The following is an 18,101-nucleotide window of genomic DNA, read 5'->3' as shown; positions in this document are numbered from 1 at the left end:
TTAACACATCAGAAAGCTAAATGAACACCCACAGGCATCATGAGATTTCTGAGACTGACCATCAAAGATCAAAAAGTGGGTATTGGCCCAATTCCTGGAACTCCCCACCCCTTTCCAAAATAATTGGAATAATTCTCCCACTCATGAGCCTATGAAATTACCCAGCCCATAAAAAATAACCGTGTCATATTTCAGGGTCTCTTGCTTTCTGAGATGGCCCAGTCACTGTCTGTGGGGCATGCTTCTCTCTAAACAAATCCATTTCTTACCTATCACTTTGTCTTTCACTGAATTTTTTCTGCTCTGAGACACAGAGAACCTGATCCTCAGTAAGTCTAGACACCAGGTGAGTGATTCTAATGAAAAAACTATGGATGCAAGTTTCAATCAGAGGTGCACCGTTTCAATGTCAGGTAATGAAGGGCCTTAAAGTTCATACCATTACTCTTGGAAATGGCCCAGTATAGGTTTTTAAACAGGGGAGTAACATAGATTTGGTAGTCTGTGAGGGAGACAGAGGGTACAATGAGCTAGATGCAAAAGAAACTGATGGTTGTCACCTTGTTCCTAGCTCTCAGTTCCAGAAAAGATAGGTGATTCACACTACAATCATAAGAGATTGATACCAAACAACTCATTCCTAGTGGGGGAGGGTCATTCTTTTCTTGAGATCAAATCACTTATGTAAAATACATCATTAAGAGATCTTGGATGCTTGGCAAGCGGAGAATCAAGGCAAAATAGGGAAAAGGTTTGAGAGCTACTTTATCACTCAGGTTAGATGGGGTACATGAACTACCTTATACCAGTGCCCACCACTCTAAGGAGGAGAATCCTTACCCACCAAATTCAGTCTCTCTTCTTTCGCAAAACCCAGACAACAGCCTGTTTTGAGGCTTCTGTGTCAGTCTCCACGCAGGCAAGCCCATCTTTTTTTATTTTTTTTGGTAGATGAAGGCTTGTTTTTTATTGAATGAGTGATCTATGCAATTGCTGAAGCCACTATGTACAGAGAAGAAGGGGAGAACTTTATTTCTTGGTCTCTTCCTTCTTGGACAGAGTCTTGATGATTTCCTCCTTTTTGGCCTGGAGATGCTCTTCATGGGGCTTGCAAGCTTCCTTGGTCTTAGACCTACGGGCCTCAGCCTGGTCCACCAGAAGTTTCTTGTGAGTCTGCCTTCAGCTTGCGGATATGTTCCATGGGGATCTGCTTGTTTTTGAACACATTATCCTTCACCGTCAGGTACAGGTTGTGATATATGTGGCAGTCAATCTTAGATTCACGGTACCAGCTGAGCAGCTGGCACAGAATTATCAATCTCCTCATCCAGGTTACCTTCCCAGGCATTTGAGCACTAGTAGTACAAGGCAATGGCACCCCACTCCAGTACTCTTGCCTGGAAAGTCCCATGGAAGGAGGAGCCTGGTGGGCTGCAGTCCATGGGGTCGCTGAGAGTCGGACACGACTGACCGACTTCACTTTCACTTTTCACTTTTACACATTGGAGAAGGAAATGGCAACCCACTCCAGTGTTCTTGCCTGGAGAATCCCGGGGACAGCGGAGCCTGGTGGGCTGCCGTCTATGGGATCACACAGAGTCGGACACGACTGAAGTGACTTAGCAGCACAGCAGTACCCTTTTGCTTACCTATGCCTATATGCCTGCCCTTCTGGCAAGCCAATGTGTTTTCGGGCATCAACCCCAGGAATGGACAGTCACAGGCTTCCCCATGATCAGCCTATCTTTGATCAGCTTCCAGATCTGCTGATGGGGGGTGGCACTGGCAATTTCATTAGCCTCACTGGGATCCAACTGGACCTTCTTTTTGCCACAGCGGAGGACCCTGGAGGCAAGCCTCTCCTGAAGTCTGAGTATACTCCTGGCTGCAGCTGCAGTGGCAAAAAGAAAAAAAAGTACTATTTTTTTTTCACTGATGAATTGACATTTATGGAGCCCCTTTCTTGTTCCAGGGTCAGGGCTAAAGTTACAAAGGATGAATAGGGGCTGCCTCATGGAGATCTCCAGCCCATCTATCAATACTATTTTTCTGCAAAGGGGAACAAGTTATTACTCATTTTCCATGATTTACTTCTCTAGAGTTACACCCCTACCACCCAAGTCCCAGTCACAAACATTTCTCATCTGGATCTTCTATGAATTGGGCTCCTAATGGGACTCTCTACTTTCATCTTTGTCCCCTTTCAATTTATTCTTTACAGAGTAGCTGAAAACATCATATTACTCCTTTTATCAAAACTTTTTAATAGCCTATTGTTTCCTTCTGTGTAAAGGTCAAATTCCTAAGTAAAAGACTGTGCATTACGGCATGACCCACATTGCCCTCTCCTTACTTTTCCCACTCTTTCCCAGTTCCTTCCTCCTCAAACATGCTAAACATTGTCAGACCTCAGGGCCTTTGCTCTTGCTGTTTGCTGTGCATGGCACACTTTTCCTGGACCCCCAGTTTTTCTCTTACTTTCTTTGGGTCTGTCTGTACTCAAATGTCAGCTACTCTTGTAAACAGATAACATATGAGGGCCTCAGAGAAAAAGAACCAGGCATGGCTTTCTTGACATAAGAGCATCCATTTTTGGCCTAAGCCATTTTGTGATCTAAGCCTGGCAAAAATGGTTGCCCTTGAACAGGCCTGAGTAATTAATGGGCTTAGGTCATGTTCAGATGTCAGATCTGGACCATAAAGAAGGCGAAACGCAAATTATTGATGCTTTTGAACTGTGGAGAGTCCCCTGAATTTGAGAGTCCCTTGGACAGCAAGGAGATGAAACCAGTCAATCCTAAAGCAAATCAACCCTGAATATTCACTGGAAGGACTGATGCTGAAGCTGAAGCTCCAGTACTTTGGCCACCTGATGCAAAGAGTCAACTCAGTGGAAAAGACCCTGATGCTGGCAAAGATTGAGGGCAAGAGAAGTGGGTGACAGAGGATGAGATGGTTGGATGGCATCACTGACTCAATGGACATGAGTTTGAGCAAGCTCCAGGAGATAGTGATGGACAGGGAAGCCTGACATGCTGCAGTTCATGGGGTCACAAAGAGTGGGACAGGACTTAGCGACAGAACAGCAACAACAAGGGGGAAAAAAGGCAGCAACACAGGAAAAGCAGTCAAGAAACAATAGTTCAGGGCTAAAACAGCGTCTTTTAACAATCTGATGTATATCTTTGAGCTGTTCTTCAGGAACTAAGGTCTCCACCTTAGTGGCTTCCCTCGTGGCTCAGATAGTAAAGAATCTGCCTGCAATGCGGGAGAGCTGGGGTCGATCCCTGAGCTGGGAAGATCCCCTGAAGAAGGTAATGGCTACCCACTCCTGTATTCTTGCCTGGAGAAGTTCATGGATAGAGGAGCCTGGTGGGCTACAGTCTATGGGGTGGCAAAGAGTTGGACACAACTGAGCAACTAACACACAAGGTCTCCACCCAGGTGGAGGATGGTAACTGTCAATACATGCCAAGACCCTCAATCAACTAAAGCTTAGGTTCTGGCAAGTTCTGCCCCAATTCTATGCTGAATTCTCTTTAGCTTGAGTCCCTTCATGAATATGCATGTTCCCATAGTTCAAAACTTCCCCAATTTTGCTGTTTGGGGAGATACTGCTGCAGGAAAAATCCATGGTGTTCTCCTTACTTGCTGCAAGAAATAAATCATTCCTTCTTCCATTCTTTGGCTTGCTTGTGTCTTTTTTGTTGTTTTTGTTTTTGGCTGCACCACATGGCTTGCAAGATCTTAGTTCTCTGACTAGGGATTGAACCTGGATCCTCAGCAGTGAATGCAAAGAGTCTTGACTACTGTGATAGGAAATGTGTGTGTGATAAGTCATTTCAGTCGTGTCTGCCTCCTTTCGAACTTATACAGTGAAGCCCGCTAGGCTCCTCTGTCCATTGGGTTTTCCAGGCAAGAATACTGGAGTGTAAAAACAAACAAATAAACAAAAGAATACTGGAGTGAGTTGCCATGCCCTCTGCTGGGGGATCTTTCTCACCCAGGGATCGAACCCCTATCTCTTATGTCTCCTGCACTGGCAGATGGATTCTTTACCACTAGTGCCACCTGGGAATAGGAACAGAATAGAATAGTTATACAGGTAGCTGTGAAAGTTCCAGTTTTTGTTGTTCAGTTGCTAAGTCATGTCCAACTCTTTGTGACCCCCATGGATTGCAGCATGCCAGGCTTCCTTGTCCTTCACTGTCTCCTAGAGTTTGCCCAAATTCATGTCCAGTGAGTTGGTGATGCCATCTAACCATCTCATCCTCTGCAACTCCCTTCTCCTTTTGCCTTCAATATTTCCCAGCATTGTTACCCAAAGGAGGTGTGTGTGTGTGGGCTGGGGGGGCGGCGTCCAGCTGCTCAGCGCTCAAAAGCCAATAAGCAGGCCAGGTTGGTGGAAAGGAAAGTTCACTTTATTTCAGATGCTGGCAACTCTGGGGGACGGTGGCAGACATCTGTTCAAAGGCTAATTCCCCCCATCTCCCTGCCAATAAGGAGGGGGTGAGAGTTTTTATAAATAGAGTGGGTTGAGGGGCAGTGGGTTACATGCAGAAACAGCACAGTCATCTCTAACAGTCATGTTCAATTGGTCATCAGTGGTCTGACCAGCATCATCTTGGTTGTTTTAGGTACAGTTAAATCTTCAGTTCCAGGGTACACTTGCTCCCATTTCTTTTTTTTTTTTTTTTTTTGCTCCCATTTCTTTGAGGTCAGTTCTCAGAACTGTGGCAGCTCAAGTCCTGGGTACAGTCTGGTCAGCATGTAGTTAACTTCTCCACCTGGTGTTTTGGTATCTGTAAGACAGCTCACAGGATATGGCTCAGAACATTACCTATAGCTCTTGAGAAAGAACTAAAGGTCCTTGACTACACAAAGACTATGCTTAATGACTACATTATTATCATTTAGTCTCCTTTGTTTTCCTTTGTTTCAGCATTTCTCACTTCTCTGATTAAACTTATTCTTTGACTAAGGTTTTCCACAGGCAAAAGACAGGCAGAGGACATGGTGTGGGGTCAAGGACCATATGGTCCTGCTCCGTTTCATCATCAGGGTCTTTTCCAATGAGTTGGCTCTTTGCATCAGGTGGTCAAAGTATTGAAGCCACCTCCAATGAATATCCAGGGTTGATTTCCTTTAGGACTGATATATAGAGGGAAACCTAGGAAATTTTGGGAGACCACTGTATGTCAATGATCACTCAAGAAAGCTAACAGAACAAGGTCATGAAACTAAGTAGTCTTGCTTAACTATAAAGCCAATAAGAGCACAAGATATGCCTCCAGGTCATTAGGTGAAAGAAAAATGTCACTACCCTTCTACTGATTTGAATAAGCACTATGATAACCCTAGTTTGACCTCATAGGGTCAGACACTGTCTTCCCGATATTAAGGAGGAGATAATGATGTAAGCCTGATGTCTACTCCAAAACTTTCCTTTGATTATAAAACTGTAGCCCACTTAATCCTTGGGGCAGAGGTACCTCACCTGCCCACTTTCATCTCTTGCAAGCTTCCTATATTAATAAATCTACTTCTTGCCTACCAGTTTGTCTCTCAAGGAATTCTTTCTGTGATGAGACATCAAGAACTTGAGCTTCACTAAGTTCTGAAATCAGGTGTGTGATCTTAGATGGAAGACCATGGGTTTTGCCAGGGTTCAAGTCTCAATCTGACACAGACAGTTTCATCTGGACTGCCAGGGAATTCCCATTGGTTGGGTTCTTTGGCTCGATACCCACCATAAAGACTGGTGACCCAGTTTTTTGCATAACAACCTGAGAGGTTTTCCTTGACCATCTAATATGAAATAGTGCCCATCCCAACACACTGCCTCCCTCTTTCCCTACTTTTTCTTCATAGAACTTATCACAGCCTCAGCTTTTATTGCTGTATATATGCTTCTTAGCTATCAACTCCTCATCCATTTCAGCCCACTACAAAAGTTAAGTTTCAGGAGAGGAAGGGGCTTTGTTTGGTTCATTGTAATATCCTCAGCACCTAGTACACTGTCTAGTACTTCAGTTCAGTTGCTCAGTCGTGCCTGACTCTTTGTGACCCCACGAACCGCAGCACTCCAGGTCTCCCTGTCCATCACCTTAGCAGACATATATTTGTTAAATAAATGATTGAATTCCAGTTTTGACTTTTAGAAATGTCATACCAGCTTTCTGATCCCCTGTCTCCTCAGACTAATGGTGACAGATCAACTAAGGTGCGATTCTCCGAAGTATGGTGAGCTAGTAGTTAATCCTTATTGGACATTTACTCAGAGCCAGACACATGACTAAGTGCTTTACATGATTTTCCTCATTTAATCCTCACAAAATGACGGGGTAATACTATTATTCTCATTTTACTGATAAGGAAATGATGCACAGAGGTGTTATGTTACTAATACGTGGTGTAGCTGTGAAGTCCTAGCATGCAAGCAGTGACTCTACATCTGTACCCTTAGCCTAGGTGGCAGGGGCTTCTGTGAGGCTCTGAACTAAATGCAGCAGGCTGGGTGGACCCAGAGAGAGGAGACAAGATTGAAGAGGACACAGCAATGAAAGTCCAAGAGAGCATTTTGAGAAAATGTTTATCTCCTTGCATTTTTAAGTTGATATCTAATTTGTCTTCTAAAAGAAGGCTGAGGACCGAACAATTGATGCTTTCAAACTGTGGTGCTGGAGAAGACTCTTGAAAGTCCCTTGGACTGAAAGGAGATCAATCCTAAAGGAAACCTAACCTGAATATTCATTGGAAGGACTGATGATGAAGCTGAAGTTCCAATGCTTTGGCCACCTAACCTTGAAGAGCAGACTCATTAGGAAAGACCTTGATGCTGGGAAAGATTGAAGGCAAAAGAAGAGGGCGGCAGAGGATGAGATGGTTAGATAGCATCACTAACTCAATGTCATGAATTTGAGCAAACTATGGGAGATAGTGAAGGACAGGGAGGGAAAGCACACCCTCTGGTGTGCTGCAGTCGATGCGGATACAGAGTCAGACACGACTTAGTGACTGAACAACATCTAAAAGTTTTCATCATAAACTGGAATAGTTGCAATGTATGTAAATCCTGGAAAATTGTCAAGTCAGTTCAGCTGCTCACTCATGTCCAACTCTGCGACCCTATGGACTGCAGCACACCAGGCTTCCCTGTCCATCACCAACTCCCGGAACTTACTCAAACTCATGTCCATAGGGTTGGTGATGCCATCCAAGCATCTCATCCTCTGTCGTCCCACTCTCCTCCTGCCTTCAATCTTTCCCCCATCAGGGTCTTTTCCAGTGAGTCAGTGCTTCACATCAGGTGGCCAAAGTATTGGGAGTTTCAGCTTCAGCATCAGTCCTTCCAATAAATATTCAGGACTGATTTCCTTTAGGATGGACTGGTTGGATCTCCTTGTAGTCCAAGGGACTCTCAAGAGTCTTCTCCTACACCACAGTTCAGAAGCATCAATTCTTTGGCACTCAGTCTTTTTCATGGTCCAACTCTCACATCCATACATGACTACTAGAAATACCATAGCTTTGACGGACCTTTGTTGGCAAAGTAATGTCTCTGCTTTTTAATATGCTGCCTAGGTTGGTCATAACTTTTCTTCCAAAGAACAAGCATCTTTTAATTTAATGGCTGCAATCACCATCTGCAGTGATTTTGGAGCCCCCCAAAATCAAGTCTGTCACTGTTTCCATTGTTTCCCCACCTATTTGCCACGAAGTGATGGCATCACCGACTCGATGGACATGAGTTTGGGTAAACTCCGGGAGCTGGTGATGGACAGGGAGGCCTGGCGTGCTGCAGTCCATGGGGTCACAAAGAATCGGACATGACTGAGCGACTGAACTGATGGGACCAGATGTCATGATCTTAGTTTTCTGAATGTTGAATTTTAAGCCAACTTTTTCACCCTCCTCTTTCATTTTCATCAAGAGGCTCTTTAGTTCTTCTTCACTTTCTGCCGTAAGGGTGGTGTCATCTGCATATCTGAGGTTATTGATATTTCTCCCAGCAATCTTTATTCCAGGTTGTGCTTCATCCAGCCCAGTATTTCTCATGATGTACTCTGCATAAAAGTTAAATAAGCAGGGTGACAATATACAGCCTTGATGTACTCCTTTCCCAATTTGGAACCAGTCTGTTCCATGTCCAGTTCTAACTGTTGCTTCTTGACCTGCATATAGATTTCTCAGGAGGCAGCTCAGGTGGTCTGGTATTCCAATCTCTTTCAGAATTTTCCACAGTTTGCTGTGATCCACACAGTCAAAGGCTTTGGCATAGTCAATGAAGCAGAAATAGATGTTTTTCTGGAACTCTCTTGCTTTTTTGATGTAATTGTGAATTGTAAACAATGACAATTTAAGATAAAACTTAAATCATTCATCATATCTCCAACAGGATCGACATAACAACTGAATAACCATCAATCATTTAAAATTACATAAATGAGGTCTTCAACATTCTGTAATTCTACACTGTTCTTTTATAACTTATATTTATGTTCTATTTCCCCATAGAATGGTATCCAAATGTAATGTTTTATGTTTGAAAAACATTTTACTGATCACATCTTTGCAATAAAAATATGTATATAGGTAAAATTTTAAAATATTTTCTGTAATTGTATGACTGTATTAGAATCCTTCTGAACTAATTATTATAGTTATCTTTAACATGTAGCTGCTCAAAATGACATGATTACAAATTTGATAATACATAAACAAAAAAGGTAAAATTCTACTGGAAATGCAACTCTCAGTGAGATAGATGGGGCCTCTCTACCAATTAATTCATGTATCTGAATGACTACTTCTTGCTGTTAGATAAAAGATTTCCCTTTCAGTTTTATTTCTTCTTTATTTTAGCTAATACAGTGCTGAGGAATATTACTCACAAAAATATATGATAATGCTGGTAGTTTTGTTAGAAGATTATTAATCAGTTCTTTGGTTTTATGGACAAAAAACACTGCCTGCTATTTCAGTAAACAAAGAATGTTGCCTGCAAGAATTCCCTGCTGCCCCTGTGGTTAGGGATTTGTGCTTTCACTACAGTGGCGCTGGGTTCAAATCCTGGCCAGGGAACTAAGATCCTGAAGGCTGCAAGTGGTCAAAAAACGAGAAAACAACAGCAAAAAGAGAGACTGTTGCCTGCCATCAAGTCATCAGCTACTGCAGCCGCCCCAACATTGCACCCTGAAAGCAATTTAGGATGGAGAAAATGAGCATACTGGCCCTAGATAGTAAGACATTATATCAAAGGGAATAATTTCAATGAGCCCAGAATCTTATATCTTCCCATTCATAGAGAATTGATGCTTTTGAACTGTGGTGTTGGAGAAGACTCTTGAGAGTCCCTTGGACTGCAAGGAGATCCAACCAGTCCATCCTAAAGGAAATCAGTCCTAAATAGTCACTGAAAGGACAGATGCTGAAGCTGAAACTCCAATACTTTGGCCACCTGATATGAAGAACTGATTCACTGGAAAAGACCCTGATGGGGGAAACATTGAAGGCAGGAGGAGAATGGGACGACAGAGGATGAGATGGATGGCATCACCAACTCTATGAACATGAGTTTGAGTAAGCTCTGGGAGTTGGAGATGGACAGGGAAGCCTCGAGTGCTAGTCCATGGAGTCGCAGAGTTGGACACAACTGAGTGACTAAACTGAACTGATTCATAGAGAAGCACTGAAACCATTAACTTGAGATGCCTGTTTTTTGTGCTGAGCAGTAACCTTTTCATGTTTTACATGTTTTGTTTTGCTTTTTTTCCCCAGCAAAAACTCACTTATCCTGGCTTACCCCTTACTTCTTTGAAACAATCCCTCAGAGTTCTGAGAGGCCTTCCCAGGTTATAGTCTTCAGCAATGTCCTCAAAAAAAAAGAGATAATTCTCAGCTTTTAGGTTTTCCATTTTTTTCACTGGACAGTTTCCTTCGGACTTTATGTCAAAAATCCAATAGTGTTCCTTCATCAGCTGACAGGTTAATCAGCTCCACTACTAATTTTGTTGAAAGCAAAGAACTTATAACCATTTGACATGCAAAAAAATTTGTTATTCTGTCATTAGATTCATTAACTTTCTCAAGGGACCTTTAATTATACTGATCACTCTCACTGAGAGGCATTTAGGAAGAGATGTGAAATTCGAGATACTGTTAATTGCAACACATTTTTAGCATTAAAATATCACTTTAAATATATCTTAGCTGCAGCTGCAGCTTTAGCTCAATTATTGTAAATAAGAATCATGCAAATTAGCAAGGCCAGTTCCTTTGTCAAACTAGTTAAATCAGACTTCAGTCAGAAAAATTTTCAAGTCAAATCAATGTGCTAACAGGTATTATTGTGACCACAAGTCATTTGTAAATTTCAAGACACACATGGTACAGAGTTTTGAAAGAAATCTGTTCTTAGATAAGGAGTAAAGCTCTTTCACTTTAGGTAATTTTTTTAACTTTTCATTTATATTGGAGTGTAACTGACGGACACTGTTGTTGACACTTTCAGGAGCACAACAAAGCACTCAGCTATGTGTATGTATATATTCTCCCCCTCCCCTGGAACCAATTATCATTTGTTCTCCAAGTCTGTGAGTCTGCTTCTGTCTTGCAAATAAGTTCATTTGTTATCATTTCTTTTCAGGTTTTGCATATAAACAATATCATATGATACTCCTCTTTCTGTGACTTCACTCAGTATGACAATCTCTAGGTTCATGCTTGTTACTGCAAATGGCATTATTTCATTCTTTTTAATGGATGAGCAATAACCCATTATATATATATATATATATATATATATATATATATACCATGTCTTCTTTATCCATTCCTCTGTTGGTTGATATTTAGGTTGCTTCCCTGCACTGGCTATTGTAAACAGTGCTCCAGTGAACATTGGGTGTATGTATCCTTTCAGACTGTGTTTTTCTCTGGATATCTGCCCAGGAATGGGACTGCAGGATATGGTAGCTGTTTTTAAAGGAAACTCCATACTGTTCTCCATAGTGGCTGTATCAATTTAAATTCTCAATTTAAGTTTAAACGGTATAGGACAGTTCCTTCACTTCAGATACGTCTAACCTAGCTCCTTGCTTTAATCCAGGGCACACTCTCTTTGGCAAAATGCCACCTCTGACTTCACTTGGGATGGGAGCCTTGAGATTTTTAAATGAAAATTCCCGTATGCTGCAACTACTGAACCAGCCTGCTGCAACTAGCAAAGCCCCCTGTTAGGACTCAAGACTTTCACTGCTGTTGCCTGGGTTCAATTCCTGGTGAGGAACTAAGATCTTCTAAGAGGTTGTTGTTTCGTCGCTAAGCGTTGTCCAACTCTTTTGAGACCCCATAGACATTAGCGCCCACCCCCCCGCCCCTCGCCCCCAGACTCCTCTGTCCATGGAATTTCCCAGGTGAACATACTGGAGTGGGTTGCCATTTCCTCCTCCAAGGGATCTTCCAGACCCAGCGATTGAGCCTGCAACTCCTGTGTCTCCTACATTGGCAGGTGGATTCTTTACCACTAAGCCACCGGTAGCCCATACCGTGCCTTACCTCTTCCATTTGGCTATTCCTCAGTTGTATTCTTTTAACAAACCTGTAAAGTAAGTGAGGTGTTTTTCTTAGTTCTGTGGGACGTTCTAGAAAATTTGTGAACCTAACTGGTACAAAGTGGCGAAAGAAAACAAAAAATTCCTTACTACCGCCCACCCTCTAACATGCCTAAATTCAGAACAGCTCAATAAAGTAAAAATACTACACTTACAATGTCTACTCCCGCTCTTAACTATTCCTTTAGTCTTAAAATTTCCCCGGGATGCACACCATGCTCTGCGAAGCACCAGTTTAGAGGAATGATTCCTAGAGCCTGGGAAACCGGCTCGTCTTCCGTTTTTCCTCACGGCTGGAGCAGCGGTCCACTCTCTTCGTTCCCCCTTAGCCCCAAATACAGTGGACTGGTCCTGGCCGCGGAAAGTACAGCAGAGGTTGTAGCCCAACCAGGATAAGACCCGGAACAAGAAGTAATTTCCCCTCTGGAGGCTAGAAAGCGGAGATTCCACCTCACTGCCTCGGATAGAAGGGAAACCGGAACACTTAGCAGGCACCCGGCGTGAAGTGGAGGGTGGGAATGTTGGTGCACCGCAGCAACAGGGACGCTGGGGCTGGCGGAGGCCGGAAATCGGCATCTGGACCGTCTTCGGGCCGGAAGTGAGAAAGGCGGGGCTTGTCCTGCTCCAGCAGACACTAGGCGGCCCTAGGGAGCGTCAGTATGGGGAAGAGTGTCTGTGTAACACTGCGGGCTGAGCGGAGAGAATGGGATGGGCGGGGTGTCGGTATAGAGGCGTTCGGGAGGGACGCGTATTGCTGTGACACTGCGGGGACTCTCTGAGGGGACGGGTGTCGGTGTGGCACCAGTGCACGCTGAAGGAACCGGCGGAACCGGGTGGCCATGGGGATGTGGGCATTGCTGGACGCGATGTGGGAGATGCCGGCCGAGAAGCGTATCTTCGGGGCCGTGCTGCTCTTCTCCTGGACAGTGTATCTCTGGGAGACCTTCCTAGCACAGCGGCAGGTGAGCCTAGACAGGGCCCACCTGACCCCGACACCCGGCCTGCCCTAGGCCAGCCTCGTTCTCCATCCATGTCCCTGGATGATTGCTGCGGCCACAGCAGCAGCCTTGACCTGATGGGTCCCTATGAGCCTCCTAGCTTGGCCCGATGGCGGGGTAGGCCTTGAGGGAATCTGGTGCTTCAGGATGTTTTCCGCAACGTGGTCATGGGCCCCAGGCCGTTTAGGGCCTGGTGAAAGGGGAATCAGGGCTTCCGCCTTGTCAGGCCTGAGCTCTCGTACCTGCCCCACAGCTTCCTGAAGATTCTCGGACCCAGACTTACCTCCTTTATGTTTGGCAGCAACCCATAAGCCTTTAGAAGGAAGGTGCTGAAAGTTTAGAATCACAGCTTCCCCATGACATTTGTGTCTCGTTTAACCGTAGGACTAGGAAGCCGTTTTCTGAAAATAAAGATTTCTCAGTCCTTCCAAGGACCTGAACTCTTTTCCCTTAAAAAAAGAAACAAGTATGTTGGTTTTTGCCCAAAGAGCAGTATTTTCTTAAAAGCATATTTATTGTTTTTGTTCAAACAAACAGTAAAGTAGAAAGTGAAAGTTACCTAGTAACAGTTCCCTGGAGATAATCAGAATTAACAGTTTGATGGATTACAGATCTGAACTTTTCTTTTTCTGGCAGCACGGTACTGCTTGAGGGATCTTAGTTTCCCTACTCACCCTGGCAGTGGAAGGGCAGAAGTCCTAACCACTCAACCACCAGGGAATTCCTGAAATGTGAACTTTTAAGTAAGATAGATTTTTAAGTGTAACTGACCATTTTAATTGACCAGTCTGGTTTTCTTCTGTGTTGGCACTGAATTGTCAACTGATGGTCAGGAAGACCTTTCCTTTTTTAACTATTGGAACCTTTTTCTTGAGCATTACATTCTTTTTCCTCTGCAATTTTTTCCTCTCAGATTGCATTCTATATGAATCTTTAAATCAAAATTTAAATTTTTCGATGTCATGTCTGGATTCTATCTAGATTTCTTTTTTTTAGTCTGTGATATTCAAAGAGGTGTTAAACTGTATAGCACTAGGTTCCCTGACTAAGCTCTTAGGATAGCTTCCTTAGTACAGAATCTTTAGGCCTAGAGAAGTACCTTTGCAGAAAGTAAGCACACAGGATCTAGTGTCTAAATTGAAGATGGGGTATTGAACATCTACCTATCTTTAATAATAAGCCTAGTTATAGTAACTACTTTTTGGTAGTCTTCTTTATTCAATTATGCTTTAATGTAATGCCAGTTATCAAGGGTTTGTTAAGGTGTCCAAGTAATAAATAGAAAAGCCATTTGTTATAAAACCATTGTAGAAAATGCTGCCCATTATATTATTTGGAATCTGTTCCCTCTATTATGTACCATGGGCTGAAATTACTTTTTAGAGTTTGGTATGAGTTTCTTCCTTGAAGACCTGATCTGTTTCTGTCATTTCTCAAATTTCCCTTAATTTGGCTTCTAGAATCAAATTTAATGACTAGTCCCAGTAGCCGTTAATACCCATGGTTAGCATATTTACATTCTTCTATCCAGAGATTTGTTTTCTGTGTTATAGGATATATGTTATTCCTGGAATGATTGGTAGCCTTTGTAATGTTACAGTTTTGGTTTACCTGTGCAAACATAAGTGTGATGACAGCTTTGATTTTAATTTCACCTAGTCAACTAGTTTCAGGTTTTCTCCTTATACTTTCTTCTACCAGTTGTTTTAGTGGTCAGTGTATTTGACCAAATGCAGTATTTGTGCACGTATAGAGCAAATTCTGAAACTCCAATACTTTGGCCACCTCATGCGAAGAGCTGACTCATTGGAAAAGACCCTGATGCTGGGAGGGACTGGGGGCAGGAGGAGAAGGGGACAACAGAGGCTGAGATGGCTGGATGGCATCACCGACTCGATGGACATGAGTTTGGGTAAACTCTGGGAGTTGGTGATAGACAGGGAGGCCTGTGGCATCCTGTGATTCATGAGGTTGCAAAGAGTTGAACACGACTGAGCAACTGAACTGAACCGAACTGAACTGAGAGCAAATTCATCAGGCTTAAGTGGCAAGTTAATGTTATAAGCCAGTCAATGTTTCATTGTAAACAACTATTGTAAAAGTAACAAGTTGGCTTGACTGTTTCCTTAAGGTGTTTTCTTCAAAATATTTCAGAGACGGGTATATAAAACTACAACTCATGTACCGCTGGAGTTAGGACAGATCATGGATTCAGAAACATTTGAGAAATCTCGACTGTATCAGCTGGATAAAAGTACTTTCAGCTTCTGGTCAGGACTCTATTCAGAGGTTGAAGGCACTGTGAGTACCTTACTTCTTGGAGAGACAGTCTCTCAAATTATTTAATACCTTGTAATGTTTATTTTCATTTTTGTGTTTTGTGACACAAAAGAGGGTAGGTACCACACCTACAAATCCCAGAATACTTTCTTAACCTTTATTGTTGATAGTAATGAGTGGGAGCAAAAGAGGCAGAAACATAACTGTCTATAGACAGTTGAAAATTGTGGAATATGGTAACTGTCACCCTGAGGCCATGTATGAAAAAGAACCTTACATTGTAAGTTATTTTTGTAACAATTTCAGCTTGTCTTCTTGCTTCACTCATAACTCTAACCTGTTCTCCACATTGCAGCCTAAGGAATCCTGAAGCACAATTCTGATCATGTTATTCTACATAAAACCTTTTGCTGGCCCACTGTTTCCTTCAGAGTAAAGTCTAAATTTCCTGGCATGATTTAAGAGGTCCCTTTGATTGGGGCATTGCTTACTTGAGCCTCGTCTTTTTATTCCTTCCCCCAAATTCTTCCCACTTCTTTATTGTCCATCTCACACCCAGATTGATTTCTTATGACCTTGAGTCTTTTCACATGCTGTTATCTCTGTCTGGGCTGCCCTTCCTGTCCCCGTTCATCTCTACTCTTGCACTGGGGCCTGATTAATCCCTATTCTTTCACTAGAATCCAGCTGAGACATCATCTCTTCTAAGAAATTCTTTGAAATTTCCCCATCCCTCAAGTCTGGGTTAGGCAGCATCCCATTATTATTCCCATCAGAGTACTTACTTGGCACATTGTATTGAATTTGCCTGTTTGAATTACAGACTGGTAGTTCCTTAAAGACAGGGTACTTTAAAGTCTTGTTCATCATTTTATACCTAGTATCTGACATATAGTAAGCATATAATTCATATTTACTGAGTAAAGTAATGAGTGACAGATAGTTTTTACTTAGTAAAACAGGGCCAGTCTTTCCCCATACCAAAACAAGAGAGGCTATACAGTACCGAGCCGTTTCTCTGTCTTCTTCTTATGATCTTTCCTGGCCCTTGACCCTGGTACTTTATTAGCCAGTTTTCCTAACTGCCCCTCCACAGATATCTGTGTGTCTGTTTCTGTACTGTCTGTGTATATAAAACTGTGCTTTACACATAAAATGAGTAAGATTTTTTCACGACCGCACCCTAAGACTGATTCTTGGTTTTCCACTCCTGAGAACCATGCACCCTGGAGAAGGAAATGGCAGCCCACTGCAGTATTCTTGCCTGGAAAATCCCATGGACAGAGGAGCCTGACAGGTTATGTCCATGGGATCACAAAGAGTCGGACATGACTGAGCAAGTAAACAGTAGGAACAATGGAAAGTGCATGCTGTTGAGGTTAAGAGCTGACTGAACTGCAGTGGCTTGAGTTTGAATCTCAGCTCAATCACACTAGCTTTGTGACCTCAAGCAAGTCATTCAGCATTTATGTGCCTAAAATTTTCCATTAAAATTGTATGGTAATAATAGTTCCTCATTCATATGTTGTTGAGAGGATTGAAAATTATTTAATATATGTAGGATGCTTAGAACAATTCCAGATCCACTGTAAGGTGCTCCATAAGTGTTGTCTATTGTGTTTTTTATCATCATAGTCATGGTTATCACTGTGCCCCCAGAGCTCTTTTATTTACATTTTTATTATTTTTATTATTTTTTTTAAAGACAGATCTGCTACTCTTTATCCATTTATAAAACTTAGTTTAAAACTCAGCACCATTCTGTTATTCTGAAATGTGACTCATTCTATGTATCTATCATATATTTAACTGAGCCAAAACACCATACTCTACTTATTTCATTAGGCACAAAATTAAGTTATAAAACTTAAATTTTGTTGATGTTTTTAAGAGCTACTATTGATAAATAGTACAATATAGAGTGATACATACATGAATAGAATCCACAAGTTTATATTCATGAAAAAAGGATATATATTCTTTTTTAAAAAATAGACTAGACTATTTTTTAGAGCAGTTTTAGGTTGACAGCAAAACTGAGTGAAAAGTACAGACATCCCCATACACCCCAAGCCCCCACGTATGTGCAGAACTCTCCCACTGTCCACATCCTGAGTCACAATGACATGTTTGTTTCAATGGATTAACCTACACTGACACATCGCTATCACTCAGAATCCATCATTACATTACCATTGCCCTTGGTGTTTTCCATTCTGTAGGTTTGGACAAAAGTATAATGACAAATATTCACCATTACTGTACCATACAGAATAGTTTCACTGGCCTGTGCTCTGCCTGTTCGTCCCTGCCTGCCCTCTCATCCTCAGCGACAACTGATCTTTTTATTATTCCCATAGTTCTGCGTTTTCCAGAATGTCATGTAATTGGAATCTTATAGCTTATAACCTTTTCAGATTGAGTGCCTATTACTAAGTCTCCTGTGTCTTTTCATGGCTTGATTTTATATTCTTTTTGAGAGAATACTCTGTTATAATTTCTCCAGAACTCTTTTAGATCCCTCAGTATCACTAAGAGAAAGATTCCTAAATTGAAAATAAGGTTTTAGGTACTTTCACTGTAAGCATCTTTGCTGCAAACATTTTCTTCACATAACCAATTGACTGTAAGGCATTTTTGCCATAAAATATAAAATAATGAAAAATAAGAGAGACATTAAAAAAGACATAACGAAGCATGTAAAATTAATACCAAAATTAAGAAGACATTATTGCAAAATGTAGAACATTTGAATGCATTTAAAATGTATGTGAATTCATGTCAATACTGTGTAAGAACTAATATTATTCTGTGAATTGTACATAAGCATTTTTGTCTTCTAAGTCTTTTGTTCATAGTATTGTATACATTTTTTTCTTGTTGATTTGTTTCATTGTTTAGTATCGCACTTTTTCACTAAAACTTATTCCTTTGTTAAGAGAAGTATTGGTTTACAAATACTAGGATGTATATTTGTAGTTGAGCCCTGTATTGCTTTGTTAAAGCCTCTATACTGTATTTTATCTGGTGTATTGTAATATGTCCACTGATAGATGTTCCAAAATTCTATGGAAAATATGGGTTCAACTGTGCACCTTTGAGACGCTCAATACCTCTTTCTCCTGTGAAGTAGTGTGTTTCAAAGTAAGAAGCCAATTCAGTAAAACCATCAATAACATCACTAACTGCAGGTTATGCTAACTAATTT

At 41.9% G+C, this 18,101-nt stretch overlaps 1 protein-coding gene and 1 pseudogene across 1 annotated transcript in view; one reads left to right on the top strand and one right to left on the bottom strand.

The window, feature by feature from the left end:
* Positions 1–765: 765 nt before the first annotated feature.
* LOC133041527 (large ribosomal subunit protein eL19-like) lies at positions 766–12,193 on the bottom strand (annotated as a pseudogene).
* A 196-nt stretch (positions 12,194–12,389) lies between these two features.
* The window catches only part of ZMPSTE24 (zinc metallopeptidase STE24), a 42,762-nt gene continuing 37,050 nt past the window's right edge, over positions 12,390–18,101 (top strand). The window contains exons 1-2 of the mRNA XM_061122279.1: positions 12,390–12,577; positions 14,768–14,914. Coding sequence (XP_060978262.1) covers positions 12,455–12,577; positions 14,768–14,914 — 270 coding nt within the window. The 5' untranslated portion in view covers positions 12,390–12,454. The remainder of the gene's footprint in view (positions 12,578–14,767; positions 14,915–18,101) is intronic.

The sequence above is a fragment of the Dama dama genome, chromosome 20 (genome assembly GCF_033118175.1).
Source record: "Dama dama isolate Ldn47 chromosome 20, ASM3311817v1, whole genome shotgun sequence".
In the NCBI taxonomy this organism is placed as follows: domain Eukaryota; kingdom Metazoa; phylum Chordata; class Mammalia; order Artiodactyla; family Cervidae; genus Dama; species Dama dama.
This window is presented reverse-complemented; position numbering and strand designations above follow the sequence as displayed.